Source organism: Nelumbo nucifera, chromosome 6 (genome assembly GCF_055504915.1).
Source record: "Nelumbo nucifera cultivar China Antique chromosome 6, China Antique-T2T, whole genome shotgun sequence".
Lineage (NCBI taxonomy): Eukaryota > Viridiplantae > Streptophyta > Magnoliopsida > Proteales > Nelumbonaceae > Nelumbo > Nelumbo nucifera.
Genome location: NC_142654.1, coordinates 7,417,372 through 7,437,106, shown reverse-complemented (window position 1 = coordinate 7,437,106; position 19,735 = coordinate 7,417,372). Strand labels below are relative to the sequence as shown.

At 37.1% G+C, this 19,735-nt stretch overlaps 2 protein-coding genes across 2 annotated transcripts; one reads left to right on the top strand and one right to left on the bottom strand.

The window, feature by feature from the left end:
* Positions 1 to 2,573: 2,573 nt before the first annotated feature.
* LOC104604524 (S-adenosyl-L-methionine-dependent methyltransferases superfamily protein) lies at positions 2,574 to 9,475 on the top strand. Its single transcript, XM_010268903.2, has 9 exons — positions 2,574 to 2,866; positions 5,661 to 5,727; positions 6,586 to 6,651; positions 6,793 to 6,886; positions 7,031 to 7,147; positions 7,493 to 7,593; positions 8,258 to 8,332; positions 8,418 to 8,510; positions 8,606 to 9,475. Exons 1-9 carry the CDS (start codon positions 2,853 to 2,855, stop codon positions 8,921 to 8,923), a joined length of 945 nt encoding a protein of 314 aa, XP_010267205.1. The 5' UTR covers positions 2,574 to 2,852; the 3' UTR covers positions 8,924 to 9,475.
* A 489-nt stretch (positions 9,476 to 9,964) lies between these two features.
* On the bottom strand, positions 9,965 to 14,020 carry FLD (protein FLOWERING locus D-like protein). The gene is made up of 5 exons (XM_010268905.3): positions 12,031 to 14,020; positions 11,137 to 11,898; positions 10,993 to 11,038; positions 10,438 to 10,902; positions 9,965 to 10,337 (listed from the first exon to the last, which is right to left on the bottom strand). Exons 1-4 carry the CDS (start codon positions 13,793 to 13,795, stop codon positions 10,515 to 10,517), a joined length of 2,961 nt encoding a protein of 986 aa, XP_010267207.1. The 5' UTR covers positions 13,796 to 14,020; the 3' UTR covers positions 9,965 to 10,337; positions 10,438 to 10,514.
* Positions 14,021 to 19,735: the final 5,715 nt, after the last annotated feature.

Sequence of the window (19,735 nt, the reverse complement as noted above, 5' to 3'; positions counted from 1 at the left end):
TACCGTTCAAGTGTTGGCAATTTTCCCCCTATGTGGCAAAGTTATTTACTCACCTAGGGGATGTGTATCACTTTCCTATGTAAGTAATACCCAGGAAAATAAACTATTCCTGATCCCCACATAAAACTGAAAAAAGAACATGGGATTCTTGATCAATGGAAACCAAAATACCATTGACCAACTTTCCCCCCACTCCAAATCCAAAAATAAAATGCCCCCATAGTATAAAGGGGTCTTTATAATTTACCTTTTTTGTTATAAACAAATACATAAATAATGTAATTACATTTGAATATGATAAAAAAATTATTTCCTCTTATGTACGCAAGTTAATAATAATTCAAAAGAAAATAAATTTGGCCTAAGTTGTTGGTGGATTATACTGCATAAACTCCTCTACAGTTGGTGGGAACTCAAAACACTCCAAAACCACTATCTTCTTCACTAGTACAAGTTGCTTTACTCAAAAGCAAATGAACCAAGCTTAAGGTTCCTTCCTTTCTCCATTTGCCACCACTTAAAGGTGTACTTAGCCAACCTTTCCATTTCCTTCACATACTTGGTCCCCTCACCTTAGCAATCTTTGAGTAAATCCCTCCATGACAAAAACAAAAGCAAAATTCATCACTAGCTTTTCAGCTTATCCTTCATCTTCATTTTCTACTGTGCAATTCCACAAACCTAAGGAGTTCAATTAACCACTTGTTATGAACTGAGAGAGGTTGTTAAACCGAGGGGCTGGCACAAGTGTACGTGCATGGACACCACATACAACCATTGTGTTAGGGTTATGGGCTACTCTTGTATATAAATTCATTGCACCTCTCATCCTTTTCAAGGTGGGATTCTTCTATCGTCAATCCCAACACTCAATATGGTCCTTATACGGTAAGCCTCACCGGCGACCTGGCCTTGTTTTTTCATGTGGGTGTTCATGGGTTACTGAAGTGGGAAATCAAAGAGAATGGGATAGAAACTCTGGAGGTTCTCTGTCATGGAGGGCAGGATTACATTTGGCATTCCTTATTTTAAGGACTTATCTATGCCCACATTTGGCATTCCATATTTTAAGGACTTATCTATGCTCTATGAACACCAAGGCTGAGTTTGGAAGTAGTATAAATGCAAATATGTAGAATGCAAAACCTTATATTTTGTATTATTTTATATGTATACATATTAATACATATTTGTATTTGTACTCTTTACAAACTGAGCCTAAATTTATAATTTCAAAAAAGAGATAAATCTTTAAAATAAGGAATGTCAAGTACAGCCCGGGTCGGTTGAATTGCTCCTTGTTCCTATTCCAGTTATTCGTTGAGAACCATAACTTCAAAAGAAAGAAGAATGTTGTGAAAGTTGATATCCAATTGTTGTGTTTGTAGCTTTCTTAAGTAAAGAAACTGGAAAAGGGGACGAGTAATGCGAGTCTTAATCTCAAGCCACTATTGCAGATAAAAATGGCCTATCTCATGCGTGTTTTTCACCAACTACAGTCTAGAGTATAGAAATCCACATCGTAAAACATATCCAACGTTTCCTTAGTTCCTTCATGCTCTATAATTGAAACGCCAAAGCATAAGCTTGTGTCTTAGTTCCACTTTGCTTTGTTTTCTTGGATTCATTTAAGAAGAATAGCCATTAATATTTAAGAGTGAAGCAAGAAAATGTAATATTTGTTTAAAAAGGTAAAACAGAGCATGATGAAACTGGTCATAGAAGGAAGGAGGGAAGGGAACTGGAACTACCCGATTTACTTGCTGTTCTTCGTCTCCGATAATGGTTAGGAATGCCATCACCGCCGGTAATTGTTGATACTTTGTCTGTTCCATCGGAACAATTTAAAAACAAAGCAGTCTAACTTGACGGTCGCCGGTTGCTCTGGTCACTAGCCGGTTGAAGGGTAGAATCCTAACCCTGGACGCGAAACCGTGCAAGTTCAAGGAACTGCCGTTAGGAGGCGAGTTCCGTCGAGTTCCGTTAGGCTGGACATTAAACGACGTGGCGAGTGCTCATTGGAGAGTCCGTTGGTAAACGTGGTCATTAGATAAAAAGGGAAAGTTTAGGATTAATATACTGTACTTTGGATCCAGTGCTTGGTTTCTAAACTTTAAAAGGCGATAATTTAAAATATATCAATTAGTATTTACTATTAACTAATTTGTTAATCAAGTGTTAAATGGTATTTAAAAAGATATAAATATTCTTCGAGTATCATCTAATTTTTTTTATCTGATAAAAATGAAGTCTTAAATTATTCTCTTTTATTCAAAAAATTAATTCATCAAAATGCTCGTTAAATATAATCCGGACTTTCTTAAATAAAAAAACAGGATTTGGGTCTATTCGTTTTTTATGATTATTTAGATGATTGATAGAAAGAATTAAATAACATTTGAGAAATATTTATGTCTTTTCAAATGTCACTTAAGGGCTCGTCAAAAAGACGAATTGGATTAACACATTTTGAAAATTCGAAAACTAAATTATCCCGATTTAAAATTTGAGAGAAAAAGTAACACCAGCCCAAAGTACAGGGTAATAATCGAAAGTTTTCCCTACGTATAAATTGTTCCTTTCTTAAAAAGAAGAATCAAATGGTGAAAACTCCTGTGATCTCACATGTTCTATCCAGTCTTCTGAACCTTCGAGCCGGAGGAGGGGTCAATCGGTTTTGGTGCACCATCTATCACACAATGTTTCAACCTTTTGCTGCTTTAGGAAGTACTCTGCAAATTGCAGGAACGGTCTCTCCTCCTTTCTGTTGAAACCAAAAACCGTGGAAGAGTGAACCAAACAGTCGAGCTTTTAGATAGATATTCTCTCTGCTTTCTACAACCAAAGTCTTAATGGATGCTGACAGGTATTGTAATAGTTAACTTTCTGTATCGCTCTGATAGTGATTATGTTATGTTCTTTAATTACTAATCAAGGGGAACAAAAGAGAAAAGAGAAAAACCCTTTTCACTCTTAATTTTGGGCATTCTTTAAAAATTAAAACATCTGATTTCGCTGCATTTTACATTAATTGATGGTGAAGAAGTTGCTTATTCTTGTCCAGTGACCAGCTTCTTCGCCAGTTAAAGATAAGCTTGAATGCTAGGGTTCTACCTTTTTTTCTTTGCGTCTACGGGATTCCCGTTTTGTTTGATGTTCCTTTTTTCTTTATTACCTTTGCTGAGTCTTGTTTATTCTGTATGCCATACTTTAATTGATAGTTCCAAAATGGGGAGATGAATGTATTGAGTCTGCTCTATCAGGCAGCAGGCTTCGTGCATTAGAATATGTCAGCGTTAAAGAGATATTAAAATAAAGTATCAGAGATTTTTTTTCTCAAAAAAAGATGTATCAAATCTCATGCATTAGAGCATATTAATGAATGTAATTTGTAATATAGATGTTGTTGATTGTTTCATAAGCGCTGATTTCTGGGTTTTGCCTAAATCCACGGAATACATAGTTCGTAGGCGTTACTGCTACACTCTTGTTCCAATGTCTATAATGAACATGGGCAAAAGTCAATTGTAATAGCACTGACCATGTGTTCCATCCAGCTCCAGCAACATTTAAACTGTATCAAATGAACTTCTGATTTAATTAACTTATTCACTTTCAATTTAATGTTTTATGATGTAAAACCAATCTATGTGAATTTATGCCTTCATATATTGTATCTTGTTTCATAAATTGAAGATTGATATTTTCTGTTGCAGTTCCCTTTTTGTAACTAAATTTGTGTTTCTTTTTTCTCTTTTGGGTGGGGGATTGGGATGATATTCTAAATATAAGGTAAGATTATTAATACAGAGGGTGATATACCTGCAAATTTGATTGATATATCTGACTTATTTCATGGTTCTTTTTTATTTTTCTTAGAAGGAAATTATAAAATTATACTAAAGAGATATGTAGATGATAGGATAATGATCCTATACAAGAACTTGCAATGTGGCCAACTAGACAGGCACAGAATTGTCACTGGCTCACTATACAAAAAATCCCTACGGACATTTGATCTAACTGGTATGTCTACCATTGCATTTAGCTCTCTAGGGAACCACTGTATCTGGACATGCAAATTAGTAAGTTTTTTTAATACTTATTTCATTAAGGTAGCTTACAAGTTTCCATAGTCCTTGCCCAATCCTCATGCTTCAAATAATGGCATTTTATAAGTCTCCTTCAATAAACAACAGGAAAAGACACAAATTCAAAAGCAATCTCTGAACTTGTAAGAATAACTACTACCTCTGCCTTAGTGGAATCTGTATCTCCAATGGATTGCTATGTGCCTATGTCTGTCTTGGTTGAACTTGTGATTCCTTTTTCTTTTGGAATTGGTGTTTTAAGAGGCATGCAAGGCTTATGCCTCAAAGTGAGGCTTAAGGAAAATGCCCCAAGGCTCAACCTTGATGCACGTGCCTAAAAGTGTAGGGAATATGTTTACATGTTGGGTTGCCTTGTGTCAAAATCATGTGTTCCGTATATTTGTTGAAGTATTAGACTGACTGAGTTGAAGACAATCTAAGTTTTTCATGTTTATATTTATATGATCCATTTAAAAACTCAAGAATTTTATACTCATTAATAAAAGAAAGGGCAGCCCAGTGCATGAGGCTCCTGCCAGTGTGGGGTCTGGGGAGGGACAGATGTATGCAACCTTACCCCTGCACATACAGAGAGGCTATTTCCAAAGAGAGGTTGTAAAATTCAGATCTCTTAATCACGAAGACCCTATTGCAGAGAATTGAGTTCTGCAAGACGGGGTTGAGAAGAAGAATTTTTCACTGGTTCTTCAAGGGAAGGAATCAAAAGAGAATGGTGTTTCAGAGGGGATGATTAGAAGGGACGGAAGTGAAGTTAAAGAGGCCAATGCTGAGGTTCTGCTGGAGGGGAAGGAGACAAAGAAGAGAAGCTTGGATTTGAGACAATTAGTTGATAGAGAGGTATGAATTGGTAAGTCTTTGGGCTTGTTTTTCTTGGGAGGTGAGAGCTTTGCTAGAAGAGATTTTGAAGAATTTGAGAGGAAAAGGGAGGAAAAAAAACTGAGGAAAGCATCTGAAGAGTTAGGGGGAGAACTTTGGAATGAGGAAGGAGGACAGGAAGAGTTTGGTGAGGTGGATTGACATGAATTTCGTTTGGAGGAGCTTTTGGAGGTTGCTGTTTTGGTGTTGTGTAAGAATGGTTTCTGTTATTTGATTCTTGCATTGTATGTTGTTTAAGTTTGGTTGGTAGGATTGTTTTTGTTGTGCTTGTGGGGTGCTACCTTAACACCTGCTATCTTGTTGCACCCAGTGTTTTCTTTTAGTGTAATTTTCCTCTTTACATTTCAAAAAAAAAGGCTTTGCCTTACATTAAGTGCTTTCTAATTTAAGGTATTATTTTTTACACCCATTTAAGCCACATATATCAAAAGATTCTAGTGCCTAGCCTCATCCCTCTGCCTCTTAAAACATTGATCGGAACTTGCCACGTTATAAGTATATATGCTATTGTCCATGAATGAGGATACTTAAAGCATGTTTTGGTTGTTGCACTCCAACATCATGTTCTCTTGTATTGTTGCATGTCTTATACAATGAACAAGGATATAGTCGTGATGTATTTCTTTTACTTCTATTTAGAATTTTATCTTATGTTGTCCAAATATCTTCCAGGCTGAATTCTCCTAATACTTCTGCAATTACTCTTGAAGTCCTCGGCCATCAACTACAATTTTCTCAGGTATAGGTTTATTTATTTTGTTGAAGATAATAGTAAGTACATTCAGTGTTTTCCCAAGAATATGATTAATTTGGCTTACTCCTAAGCCAACAATTCAGGGTCATATACACAAATTTTAGCTTGCCATTTCATTTTTTCAAGGGTTATGTCCTCTATTATTCGTTAGCAACATTTGAATTAGTTTGGACAAAACTTTTGATTCATACACAAGCTTCTCTAATGTTTGGGGATATGTCTAAATTACTTCATATTATCAAAAAAAGATATACAAATGTTCCTCCAATCAAACTACAGCTTGGAATCTTAGTTTTTAGCATACTCAGCCATCTCATGAGCAGGTACACTAAGAGATCTATTAACAAAAAGAAAAGCAACATGCCCAATTTCAGTACACAAGAGCTTTACTTGCATGAAGCCATGAAATGTGAAACTCTTAAACAGTGAAGAATCTTATTGTACAAACATGGAATTCTAAAGGAAGGCATATTTATGATAAGATTTTCCATTATGAGATGACTTGCATCGTATATTTTCTTTTCATTTTTAAAACTTTCAACTAATAATATAAAATCCCCATCTTCAGATAATAGGTGCTTGTATGGAAATGACAGTGATAAGTATTTACTACAAGTTATTTCACTATATTTAGAAGGCTAACCTCTACTATCTCCCTTGTATCTTTATATATGAATGTTATATAATGTGTAGTCTTTTCACATTACATTTTCTCTTTGATCCTTTATTACCTCAACAGAGCAAATTGATGATAGAATGAAAACAGAAGTCTTCTTTTTCTGTATCTTTTCCCTGATGGCTTCCATTGCTGTTGTTGGATGAAATTTGATGTCATTATGGCAGGATCCCAACTCCAAGCATCTGGGCACCACAGTTTGGGATGCATCAATGGTGTTGGTCAAATTTCTGGTAACATCTATAGTTCATTTGAAATCCTTGTTTATTAAGATTTAAATTGTATTGGTGCCATCTATATGGGGTGGGTCTTGGGATTAGTTAAGGTTATACATCACCTGAGCCAGCTTATTATGTTTTGTTTCAATTATTCAGGAAAAGAATTGTAGAAAGGGTAAGTTTTGCCCATCTAAACTGAAAGGAAAACGTGTTATAGAACTTGGAGCTGGTTGTGGAGTAGCTGGATTTGGTTAGCTTCTTCTCTCTTACGTTTATTGTCATTGTCATACCGGAGCATGCATTTCTGTGCTAAATTTGACTTCCAATAGATTAAGTTGCAATGCTACATTCAGTCATCACTTTGCTTGGCTGTGATGTAGAGTGCTTCTTTCAGGCATGGCATTGCTAGGATGTGACGTAGTTTCGACAGACCAAATAGAGGTTTTGCCATTATTAATGAGGAATGTTGAAAGGAATACTTCAAGAATTATGCAGACAAATGCTGATTCAGGTATGCTGCAAACTTAGCCAATTTTGTTCATTTTTAGCTTCAAGGTTTTCTTGTTATGGAATTATATTTCTACCTCCATTTAATCTAAAAAAAATTTGTCAATTTCTTTATGCTCTAACCACATATAACCTTATTATGCATCATGTTGTATTAGATTCAGCATTCTTTTATTTTCTGGTATTTGATGATTTTGAAGTTACCCTTGGATCAATTTATTATTTGGAGTATGAATTTTTATATTTTGATTGAATCATGTAATGTTAAGTATTAGGTGTGCATCTTGCAATCAAGAAAACTTTATGGTATTATTGCTGTTCTTTTACATAGAAATTCTCTGCCTTGTAGCATCATTTGGTTCTATCCAAGTTGCTGAGTTGGATTGGGGAAATCAGGGCCATATAAAGGCTGTTGATCCTCCGTTTGATTACATCATTGGCACTGATGTTGTAAGTTCCTGAGAAAAGTTAACTCATCAATAAGTTGTCCTTTTTATTTATATTTGTGGTAGAAAATAAGTAAGCCATTTTAGTCTGGATCATAGGTTTGTCTTTTGTGCATATGCTTCTGAAGTTCTGTAAGTTTTGAGATGTGGATATACTGGCTAAAACTTTAACAATTTTCAGGTACATGATGAGATTATATTGTTCAATTAACCATGACTAAACAATGTTTGAATTAGATTGGATGTTCTGTTCTACATAATGGAAATAGGAAAGCAAACTGAAAACTAAATATAAATAGCTAATTGGTATTAACTATTTAACTGTTTCAGTATGAATTTCTGCCAAGAAAAATTGAAAGAAGCTCATATTTTGGTATCTTGAGTTTCAGTCTCCAACAAACATATCTTTCCAGTTTTGAGTTTTAATCATAATCTCATATGATTTATTATTTATCTATCCACTGCAAAACAAGGCAAATTTAGTGAGTTGGTACATGCTTTGGAATTTCACTAAGAATAATTTTCATGGGTTTCCTTTTTTCTTTTAGATGTTGAGGATAATATCTAAACTTCACTTGCACTTTTAATTAATTAGATAAGTACATGCTATATCATGCTGGTTGCTTTTTGTTTCAGACAAATAATTTCAAAACTTTTTTGGATGTAAGGTTTATGCAGAGCATCTCTTGGAACCACTCTTGCAGACGATACTTGCATTATCTGGACCTAAAACTACAGTCCTGGTAACCTATTGCTGCCACTATGTGGTTCTAATTTCTTAAGATCTGATTAACATATGAATTATTTGTTGCTAAAATCTTTGTTTAGTTAGGGTATGAGATCCGGTCTTCAACTGTCCATGAAAAAATGCTTCAGATGTGGAAGAGCAATTTTGAAGTGAAAACTGTTCCAAGAGCAAAGGTCTATGACAGCAACCTACCATACTAATGCTTTGATTTACACCAATTAAATTCTACATCTCCTAAAACAGGACCAAATAACTTTTTGCCATGCAGATGGATAGTAAGTATCAACATGCCAGTATCCAACTATTCATAATGGGTTTAAAGCCTCAAGCTGGACGTGTAGATAACATGACCCAGGGGCACAATCAGCAAAGCAGCAAAGTTAAAGCAATAGAAGCTGGGCATGGAGAAGAAGAGGATCATGAAACTTGTTGCAAGGTGAAGGAATTTAAATATCATGATACAGAAGCTAACGAAGACAGCGGATTGGTCATGGATCTTAAGGATAGGAAACAACTTAGTGACTGGGAAGCAAGGAGATACGGTTCTATGGCAGCAAGGCTTCTCCGCGATGTCAAGATAACTTAAAAAAGTTTCCAATGCAGATGGATGGAAGCTACCAAGATGCTATGGTTATGGTGGGTCAAAGGTTGAACTGGATCCACAGAAGATATGGTCTGAGGACATGATTGAGAAAGTAGCAATGTGAAATCAGAAACTGGGAAGAGAAAACATGAGAAAAGGAGACGTTGAGTTGGAGGATTTTAGTATAAACTATAAAGACGATGGAGTAATAGAAGCTTTTGAATTGAAAGCACAGTACCTAACAAGCAAGGGAGAAATGGCTTTATGGCTTCGCCGCTTCTCCTAGACGTGTCAAGTTAGCATAAAAAGTTGTGGATTTTATCTGAATTTGTCCCTTGCAGCCCTGTATTTAGTATTTACTACATTACTTTACTAATTTTGGCGGACATTTATGGGCACCGAGAATCTGGATTTCGCCCTCACTGTCCTCACAATTTCTTCTATGAATGAAAACATAGAAGTATGGAGATGTTTGCAATGCACGGCTGCAAATGTTGAGGAAAATTTTGTGAGTATGAAATCCGTTTTCACTTGCGCAATGATCACATCTTGGAATATCAGACAACTCCGAAAGCATGCTCAATTCATAATAAAATCAGTGTTCATGAGAATGGAAACAGAACTTGTAATATTCCTTGTCCACCAAAGTTAAGCACGGAAATTAGTATTACTCGTCGGTACTTGGTACCGCGGTTCCCCGTTGCTCCCTGGTAAATCTGTGACAGTCTACAAGATAAAACATCCCATAACCTCCTTATCTGCACATACACACAAAAAAAAAAAACTGTTTATTATTTATGGTCTCCACCCTCCATAATAGATGGAAAGGGCTCCTGCTGCTAGCATTGCTCTCATAATTGTTATTTGTGGAGATTCTGATCTGGGGACTCTTTCAGAAGAAATGCATTGATTTTCCTTACCCAAGATATTGCCTAGCACAAGGGTCAGAACTCACAACGCCGCCCAGATTTAACATGGTTGAGATTTAGAAGCCATCCAAACCCGCATCTGACGATCTTGACTATCGCCTCAATAGACAGCTGCACAAGTAATATTTCCTCTTCATTTGCTCATTGGCTAATGGAACCAATGGCAAAATAGATACAAAGAATGAAAACAATAGTTGCATTTGTATCATGGTGTCATAGTTACAGACGAGATTTACTAACAAAGTAGCCAATATACATTTTTGTATCCAGGTCCAATCCGGAGCTTTTCTCTTTCACCCATGGGAAACTTCAAATCTTCTTCATGATTCAATGCCCCCAATTAACTCTCCTTAGCAGTGAGAATAAGAACAAGAAGTGCACAAATAATGTAGACAACCATCTGGAACCACGATTTTGAGGATGAGGCACATAATGTTCCAACTAGAATCATTTAGGAATTGACTTGGCAGCTATCCACTTTAGCCTTCCTGCAAACATACTCTAAAGAATGATTAACAAAATGTTTTCTCAATGCAAATAAGGCAATTAAGATGTGCCTAGAACAACTGTAGTTAACTAGTTACATACCTGATGAATTTGTGGTATAAAAGCCTATAAGGTGCTTGGTTTACACACTGATGTTCCTGTCTGAAAGACTGTTCACCTCAACTGGGAAAAGATGTTGAGTCATTGCTGCTAGCCATTGCTTTTGGATCATTGATATTGGCTACTGGTTTAGAGCCATTGCTGTTGGTTGCTGCTTTTGACTCATTGCTGTTGGCTGCAGCTTTAGAGTCATTGCTATTGGCCACTACTTTAGAACCATTGGTATTGCTGTTTGCTGCTGCTTTAGAGTCGTAACTGTTTTCCACAGGTTTGGAGCCACTGATATTGATGCTTGCCACTGCTTTACAGTCATTGATGTTACCTGCTGGTTTAGAGCCATTGCTGTTGGTTCCTGTTTTAGAGTCACTGATGTTAGCTGCTGGTTTAGGGCCATTGCTGTTGGTTGCTGCTTTTGAGCTATTGCTGCTGGCCACTGCTTTAGCCCTTCTGAGAGAGTAAAGTTCCAAATTAACTAATATTAGAAGAATTCGTGATAAATAAAGCAATACAGCTAAATGGAAGATATTTAACTCATACCTGACCAATGGATGCTTTGAAGTGCCTGGCTTATGCTTTGATGTTCCTTTAACAAGACCAGGCAAAGAATATTATTCCCTGTCTCCAATCCAGATTGCATACATTGACAACAAATACTATTTAGTCCAACTCAAATAATTTTACCTGATTTAAGAGCTAAAGAAGTTGAGGTGGATTTGCGGTTGCCCCTCTCAGATTTGATAGAAGCAATAACAGAATCAGCAGCAGACCCCAAGCCTCTCCTTCCCACCAACTTCACACCAAGCTTGTCTGATAAAAAACTCAACCTCATCTCATCGCCTCCTCTGACTTCTCTGAGCTCAAGTGCCTGTTGCCTTGATAACAAGGTGTAGACATGAAGCTGTTGCTGCTGATTAAAATGTGACTGAAGTTGCTGAAATAATAATTTGTTTGAGTGCTGTTGATCTGGTTTTGATCCCTCACTTGTTTTCTTCCGAGGTCCACTAAAGGTGACCCTTAAAATTGCCATCGACTTGGGATCAGAATAATTAGGGCTAAAAATAACAGAAAAGCTCCCAAATTCTAGATCTGGCTCCCTGAATAAATCAGCAAGCAGGACAGCACAAGACTGTGCATCCTTGGATGGACTCCTCTCAACTTTGATGTGCAAGGCTCGGGCATTAGCATGATGAGCCATATTTGCAGCTTCTCGCACACCACTCAAGAAGGCCCCATGCATAGTTGCTGGGTATCGTCTAATTGTGGCCTCCCCAGCAAAAAAAAGCCTCCCATCTCCAACATTTTCTGCCAAGATATCATAATCATCCCCAGATGCCCCAACTGCAACATTAGAATAAGAACCTAAGCTGAAAGGATCACTACCCCACCTAGTACAGACAGTTTGGATGGGCTCAGGGACATCAATTCCCTGTGGTTCATAAATACCTGCATACATTAACTTGGGTTATTCAAATTAGTCATTTAGCAGGCGGAGCTCTTAAAATCTCCTAGAACAAAGGGCAGTGCTAGTAATTTAATAACTTCAAATTTCAAAATAAAACCGGAAAAGAGAAATACCTTTGAGAATCTGAAGAACTCGAGTCACAGCATCAGTGGGGGGCATAGTCTCAAACTTATGTGCAGCCTCTCCAGCTACCAAAGCCATCAAGAGAGGACCACCAGCCACGGTGGCATAACTGTAAAACAGGAAAAACTCCCCACGACGACTAGGATCATCAGAAAGATGCCCAAAGGTATCAAGCTCTGTTCCCCAAAATGCGTGTGGAAACAGCATAGCAACCTTGTTTAACAACCCAAACCCCAATCTCTTTATCCCATCAAGCTTCCTCTGAGGCAACTCTGGAATAAACTTGATAGAACCACTTTTCAGGACACCAAGTGGAACAGTGCACAGTGCCATATCACCCTCAAAAACCTGGCTTCCTGCAATAACCTGAACCCCATTGCTACCATACCGGATGGTGTGAACAGTTTTCTCGTAGTGAATGGGCACGTTTTCTGCCAATGCCTGGACCAGCCTCCCATTTCCTCCAGGAAGAAAACAATGGTCTCCACCCATATCATATGGATCATCCTGGTCCCAGAAAGCAAGTGAGAGTTTGGAGAGCAAACCTGCATTAGCATACTCCAGGTTTGCGAGATGCCAATTGAACAAGTTCATTTCTTCCGCATTGACTGCATCACCAAACACCTGTCGAAAGGTCTCCAATGCTGCCCCCAGGGAGACGTCCACTGATACTTCCCCCATTAACTGCCGGAGCCGGCTTGCTTTATCCAAAAGCCGGTTGAATGCAGTTTCCACCTTGTAATCCAAATCCGGGTCAACTGGTTTCCCATCTGATCTGTAAAGTGGGCACTTATCTCTGACCTTATGAAGAGGGTAAGACAATTGCCTGGCTAAAATACCAAGTGGGTTCCCAAGAGTACCTGTCAAGACACTACCCCCTAAATCAGCAGCTGCAGTCTTATTCAAACCCTCCATTTTCTTGGTGTAAACCCGCCCACCAGCCCGTTTTCTACCTTCCAAAACAACCACTTTAAACCCAAAGGCCATCAACTGCTTGGCAGCGGCCAAACCTGCCAATCCAGCTCCGATCACTATCACATTTGCCTTCGTCGACTCTGCCGGAATCTTGTCTTTAATGGCCGGTGCAACCCCAAAATTAATATACCCATGAGAAACTAAGAAATTATAAGCCGAATTCAAAAGGGTACTGCAGTGAGACGGTATCGAATCAACAAACGCCTCTTTCGTCAACCAATTTGACACATTCTCTCTCCACTTAGAGAGGATGTGGTTTCTGATAAGAATATAGTTAACCTGTTCGATCCCTCCAATAACAGAAACAACCCCAGCATCGATTTCCTCTTCAGTGAGGGAATCAGCAGGGAACCCGGCAGAGAGAGCTATCAGAGCTTCTGCGGTAGCTTCCTTGTTAATTACGATAATCTCTTCAGAGATATCAGAAGTAGTAGCAGGTAAGGAATTCGAGTTCTCTGAATTAATGGTTTTGATGGAAGGCGACGAGGAAGTAACAAGTTCGTTATTACCGTTAACATTGCCGTTGGAAAGAGAGAAAGGAGGAAATACCTGGTTGTGGAGCGGGAGGGACGAAGGCCTGCGAGTTCTTCCGCGCTTTCGCTTCCTGGGGATGGAAAGTGACGACATTGGATCCATATCCGAGTTCAAATTAGGGTTAAGATTAACGACTAAACTAGGGTTAGGGTTTGGTTGTTGGAGAAACGAGTTGGTTTGGGGGGAGTTCTGCATCGTGTTGGGGTTTGACGGAGCTTGTTCAGAGATTGGATTGAATGGGTTCATCTTTCTTTTAATTATTTATTTATTTATTTTTTCTTTTTGTTGGGTTCCTCTTTTCTGCTCTTCTCCTTCAAACCAGTCGGAGATCGTTCGTTGGGTAGAGAAATTGGCTTGGAAACGAAAGATCAGTTGCAGATGAATATGGAAGTATGTGGGAAGTACCTCGCGCACAAGGAGGGCGCAGTTAACTAGCAAAATCAGTGAGCCCTGGCTCGCTGAATCGTGTTTAGCTCAGCTAGCCTTGCAGCCAATACTTCTGGGTCAGAATGTTGGGCTAAAAGACTTGGATATCGGGTTCGGGTTAGGGCAGAAAATATGAAGCGAGACTGCGAGAGGCCGAGCCGAGAGCGACCACCAGGGGTGTAAATAATGGCCGACCCTATTTTCTCGGACGTGGATATCCCGCTTTCGGACCGGATCGGATAGTAGATCCGATAAAAATAGGATCAAATCCGGTTTATTTATTTATAAATGTGTTTATATTGCATTTTTATAATTTTTTATAAATATATATATATATATATATGATGAAAATAATTGAAGAAATAATTATATTTTTTGTTTTTTCTTTATATAAACTGTTATATTTCCTTTTTCTTTTAATAATTTATTAATTTTTTAAATTAAATTAGATCAGATCATATTCAGATATTTGGCATCCACTGATTCAGATTCGAATCAATGTTTGTAGGATACGACCAAATCTTGGGATTGAATCGAATCTATGATTCATAGTATTGGATCAGATTCAGAGAACTCTCCCACGTTTATCGCAGCCACACATAGAGAACATCTCATCCTCTGCATAGTATTATGCAGGGGGAGATGTTCCTAAGTCACGAGGGGGTAGTGTATTGTGGGTAGGCATGGGCAGGAGATCCGGAGTCCGATCAACCACCTATCTTTGGATTGGGTTAGGATTGTGGCCTCACGTCCATGCCACTGTTACTTTTTTCCGTGTATTGTGGGCAAGCATGAAGAGTGCTTGATTTGCGGGCAAGATGTGCAACCTCTCACGGCATTACTATAAAGAAGTCGGTCAACTCTTTGGTGTAAGTTTCTTAATTCCCCACTTCATTCCGTGTTCTCTTTTGGGTGTATGGGTTACTAATTTGCTCGGGTTATATGTGTAGTTTTTGATTGTTCGAGGCATTGCTAATTTTGAGGCAGGCTTGATGACTCTTAATCCTTACTATTGTTTCCGGTTTTCGATAACAATGTAAGTATAGGACACATCCTTTGCTTAATTGACTTTCATTTTCTTTTAATTCCTTTGGATAAGTGATTGACTATTTCTCATCAAGCTTTGAGTGGTGCCACAACTGGAAATTGGCCACCATTCAAGATAGGGCTATCAACGAGTGGGATCCGGGTCTGGTCTAGGTAGAAGCACTCCCGAACCGATCATTAATCAGGACAAAATCATTAACCCAAAACTGTCCATTTTAACTTAAAATTTAGGTTGAAACAATAACATAGGTTAAAAACTGAACCAATTAAACTAAAAAAACCACTTTTCTTATTTAAATTGCAAACTAAAATTTAAGCTTTAATCATATATCGTTAATAAAATTGATAGAAAAATACTAAATTATTTATATGTTAAAACGTTAAACACCTTTATTTATCTATCTATCAGATTCGACACTTTAAACCTATGATAAGAGAAAAACTATAATAAAATGAAGGAAATAATATATATGGCTAACAAAATAATCGGTTTTGGGCATGAATCGAATCAAGAGGGGTGAGAACCGGAACCGACCCAATTATTTATTTCAACATAATCAAGGAACCAAATCCTTTTTAAAAGGTTGGATCTATTTGGTCTAGTCGGGTCGATCTTAATGTAAGTATACTAAACATCTCTAGCTTAATTGACTTCTTTTATCTTTTAATTCCGTAGGATAAGTGACTGCATGTTTCTTGTGGGTGTGAGGGTTACTAATTGCTCTGTTCCGGTAGTTATGCATGTAACATTTCTTAATTTTTTAACATCTTAAAAAATTATTGTATTCCACATTAATTGAAAAGCATGGAAATGTCTTGCTTATCAAAGTCGTTCCAATAAGTAAAGATTGTTTAACATAAAAAAATTAGGACCTTATAGTTAGTAGTTCATCAAGTCAATTTTGGGTATTTGTTGTTTGGATTCAATAAAGGTTTTAGTATTAAATATGTTTGGCTTAATTTTCTTGACCTTGTTGTTGTAGATCTTTGGTGTTTAAGGTGTTGGAGAGAGAGAAAATTCAAGTGGTGGTGTTCATTATAAGTAACTACTTGTGGCTTCAATTGTATTCCTTTGTCTTTAAAACTGTTATGTGAAAAAGTAAAGAAGAGAAGCTTTGGTTTTCCACTTCCAAATCATTTTGTCTATCACACCTAAGGTTGGGCAACAGCTTCGGAGGTTGGATAAGAGAGCTACTATCTTCTTTAATTCCTAGTTTTGTAACTTCAACCTTTCAACTCTTAGTCTGAGGTTGGGCAACAGCCTTAGAAACCTGTAGAAGAAATCACAGCCCTGCTTGTTGAATATGTCAAAACATGATGAAAGCTTTTCATTGGTCCAACTGTGTTGGTGTTGAGTTGTGTATGGAGATAACTACTAATTGTCATTATGTATATTATGAGCATCAAAGGACCCCTTGGACATGGTTGTAGAGGCCTCAACCTTCAAAGGGCCCCTTGGACATGAACATGTGACTTATCTCCTTTTTTATATGTATTTGATGACAATGTAGCTTCAATCATCTAGAGAATTGATTCCAAAAAATTGGTTGCTATCGAACATGATTCTATTTTCGAGAAATAGGAAACCAATGACTACACCAAACATATTTGGCGATTCTCATTGACATGAACCTTTTTGGATCAATTGAATTTGAATTTGTACAAAGGGTAGCTAGTTTTGTAGTTGATTTGTTATTGTACAGTCTTGTGGGGGATTAGGGTGTAGAAGGAAGATCCGCTAGTGATATAGTTGATTTCTTGCATAGAGGTGTAAATCAGGTTGTGTAGGGTCAGCACGACACGACTTTGCCCTCGCCTGTGCTTGGTGGGTCGTACCGTGTTGGCCTGTGGGCCATACTTTAGAGGTCAGGCATGGCATGGCCCATGTTGTGAAGCTTGGCGGGCCCGGGCCAGCCAAGCCATGAGAGGCAACATCTTTTTTAACAAAAATTGAAAAAATAATGAAAATTTTATAATAAATTAAGAAATAGGCAAAAATTTAAAAAACTCTTAAAATTTTATTTTATATGAAATTTTATGTATTCAATATGTAATAATAAAATGAAATTAAAAAAATTACAATATAATTGGAATAAAATAGTATAATAAAATTATAAATAAAAATGTATATATATTATATATTATATATATATACATAAACATACATATATATATATATATATATGTGTGTATATATAAAAACATGCATGATATTTATGTGAAATATCATTTTATAGTTTTTTGCTATTTTAATGTTTTTAGGGTCATTATCTGTGTGATAACAAAGAAACAACATGTCGAAAGAGGAAAGGAGGAGAAAGCGAAAACAAAGAGAGTGAAAACAAAGAGTATGCTCATTTATACAAATATGGACAAGAGATTTTGAAGAAGATGGCTCTTGAAGAAGTCAAGATTTTCTTGTATGCAACTAAAAGTCGAGATTACTTATTCCTGATGGTATAAAACTTTGGTGTTTCAGCTAGTTGTAAGGGCCATTCTTGATCTAGACAAAGCAGAAACCTTTTTATGGCTGTTCTTTTGGAAATTCGGGTTCATCTGGGGTGTAGGACATGTGTTTTAAGAGAGTCTTGTGACTTATTCTGGTCCTAGTTGGTCTTACAAATCAGGAAGCTTTTCCCTTCCTACTATGGCTTAGATTGTTTTAGTTGCACAAATGAAAAAAAGGCAGGTTGAATTTAACTCCTTGGTGCTCTAAAATTGTGTGAAGGGAATCAAAGTGGGAATATGGAATTTGTCTCCTGATGTAATGGCTGCAAGCTATTGCTCTCTATTTGTCTCTGTTTCAGTGTTTCAGTGCAAGTTATCACCATTGATGCACACCTTGTATTATTATTTAATCCAGGAAGCCGATATATATCTTACAATACAGTATGACACATATTTGATGCTTTTAACCTTGATTGGAGAGTTGACATGGCAATGTTGGACATGTTTTTTCATGGGCCCCACCATATCTCTGGGGTGAAACTTGCTTATCAACATTTCTCTTATTAGAATATATATCTTTTGGTGTTTCCACATGAACAAACTTTTGACTGTGTAAGCTATTCATTTGCAGGTTTAATTTCTCCTGCTATATCCATGAAGCCTAAACAAGCAGAGGTTTAGTGTCCTTGAACAGATTCTGCAAGTTTTTAGTCTTTCATTCAATATTTTGTACTTTTATATTTCTAAGTTCCACGCTAAGTAATATGCTGTTTTTTTTTTTTTGTTGCAGATTATGTTGAAGAGTCCTGCTAGCTACTGGAATTGTGCAGCCGGAGCAATTTGAGCAAGTCGAGTTTAGACTAAAGCCAGGTGATGATATCAGTGTTGGATCTCCTAGGTTCCTCTGAATATCAGTTATTGTTCATAATCTTGTACAGTCACAGTTGTAATTGATCTCTACTTCTAACCATTATAAATTGATACCTAGGATCAGTCGAAATTCACTGAATCCTAGAGTTTCTTCTTCAGTTATTATTTGTTCTTTCTCCTCTTCCTTTTGTTTTTACTCTCAGCAAGGAGAGCTTGCAATCAGGTTTTATATTCTACGTTTCTACTCTTGAACTTACGGTATTTATTGCTCAAAAGTAAACCAAACTATTTGTTCCCTTCAGTGTATTTATCATTCATTTCTAACTTTATTAGCTGAGATGTTCTAAGTCTTGTAGATGGTTTGGGACCCTGATACACCATGCGTCCCATAGTTTCATAGGAGACTGCATATATTATAATCAACCTATGCATTTCCAGGTTTCCTTTAAGTTGCAGTAGAGCTCTTTCCCACCAGACAAATGAACCCAATAATATGTATATAGTTATATAGTTACAGGTTGGCAATCATTGGTTTGGCTTATTATTAGCCCATCCAATCTCTCAAGTTGGTCCCATTCAATATGTGTGCACATCTGCTAGACTGCTACAAACATCTCAAATTGTTGAACTGCCTAGATTGTATTATGGATCATTTAACAACCCCCACCCAAATCTGAAATATTGCTTATTAATTCTGTTCTGGTATCTTGATCTGCAGTTGCCTAGGTGAATTTTTTTTTAAGTAAAAATTATCCTAGGGTAGCTCACTAGGTTCCATCAACTAGCAACTGTATTTCCGTGATAATTGTCCATGATTTTCACAAGTGTAAACTTAAAGTATAGAAACCCTGCAACGAAGAATAATTTTATTACATTGAGTAGAGATAAAGTAAACAAAGATTGAAAAGATGGTCAGCCTCAACTAACCTTCAAATTCAGGTTCATTGTTAAGTACAAATCCCCCTTGTTGCATTCCCCAAAACATAGAACTCGTCACCCCCTGTTTTGCCAGCAGTTCAACTAAACCATGGCCCCAGAATGATTTATTTATATGCTTAGCAAATATTCATGGCCAGATTGAACAATCTCTGGTCTGTGGGCAGAAACTACTGTCTATTCTCACATAAATATGCAGGCAGTCTGAATGTCTGACCATTCAATATCCATTCTTATTCTTAAGAAATCCTATACAGAATTAGCAGTTGGATATGTTAATGACGGTGATTTGATGGTTATTTTATTTTTCTTGCATTAAAATATAGAATGGAATCTGTGATTCATAATCTGTGGTCAAGGATATGTTGATGATATCTAACCTTCTGTTTGAACTCAACCTGACAGGATTGATGAGAACATGGATGACACACTGGCAAATGAGAGCATGGATTGATGAGA

Excerpts from the sequence above, each read along its gene's own strand:
- LOC104604524 (XM_010268903.2), top strand. Across the intron at positions 6,652-6,792 it reads TGGTGTTGGTCAAATTTCTG|GAAAAGAATTGTAGAAAGGG; the intron begins GTAACATCTATA and ends TCAATTATTCAG. Across the intron at positions 7,594-8,257 it reads ACATCATTGGCACTGATGTT|GTTTATGCAGAGCATCTCTT; the intron begins GTAAGTTCCTGA and ends TTTGGATGTAAG.
- FLD (XM_010268905.3), bottom strand. The coding sequence starts at position 13,795 with ATGAACCCATTCAATCCAATCTCTGAACAAGCTCCGTCAAACCCCAAC. Across the intron at positions 11,899-12,030 it reads AGTTCTTCAGATTCTCAAAG|GTATTTATGAACCACAGGGA; the intron begins GTATTTCTCTTT and ends TAATGTATGCAG. Across the intron at positions 10,903-10,992 it reads TCAAAGCATCCATTGGTCAG|AAGGGCTAAAGCAGTGGCCA; the intron begins GTATGAGTTAAA and ends TTACTCTCTCAG.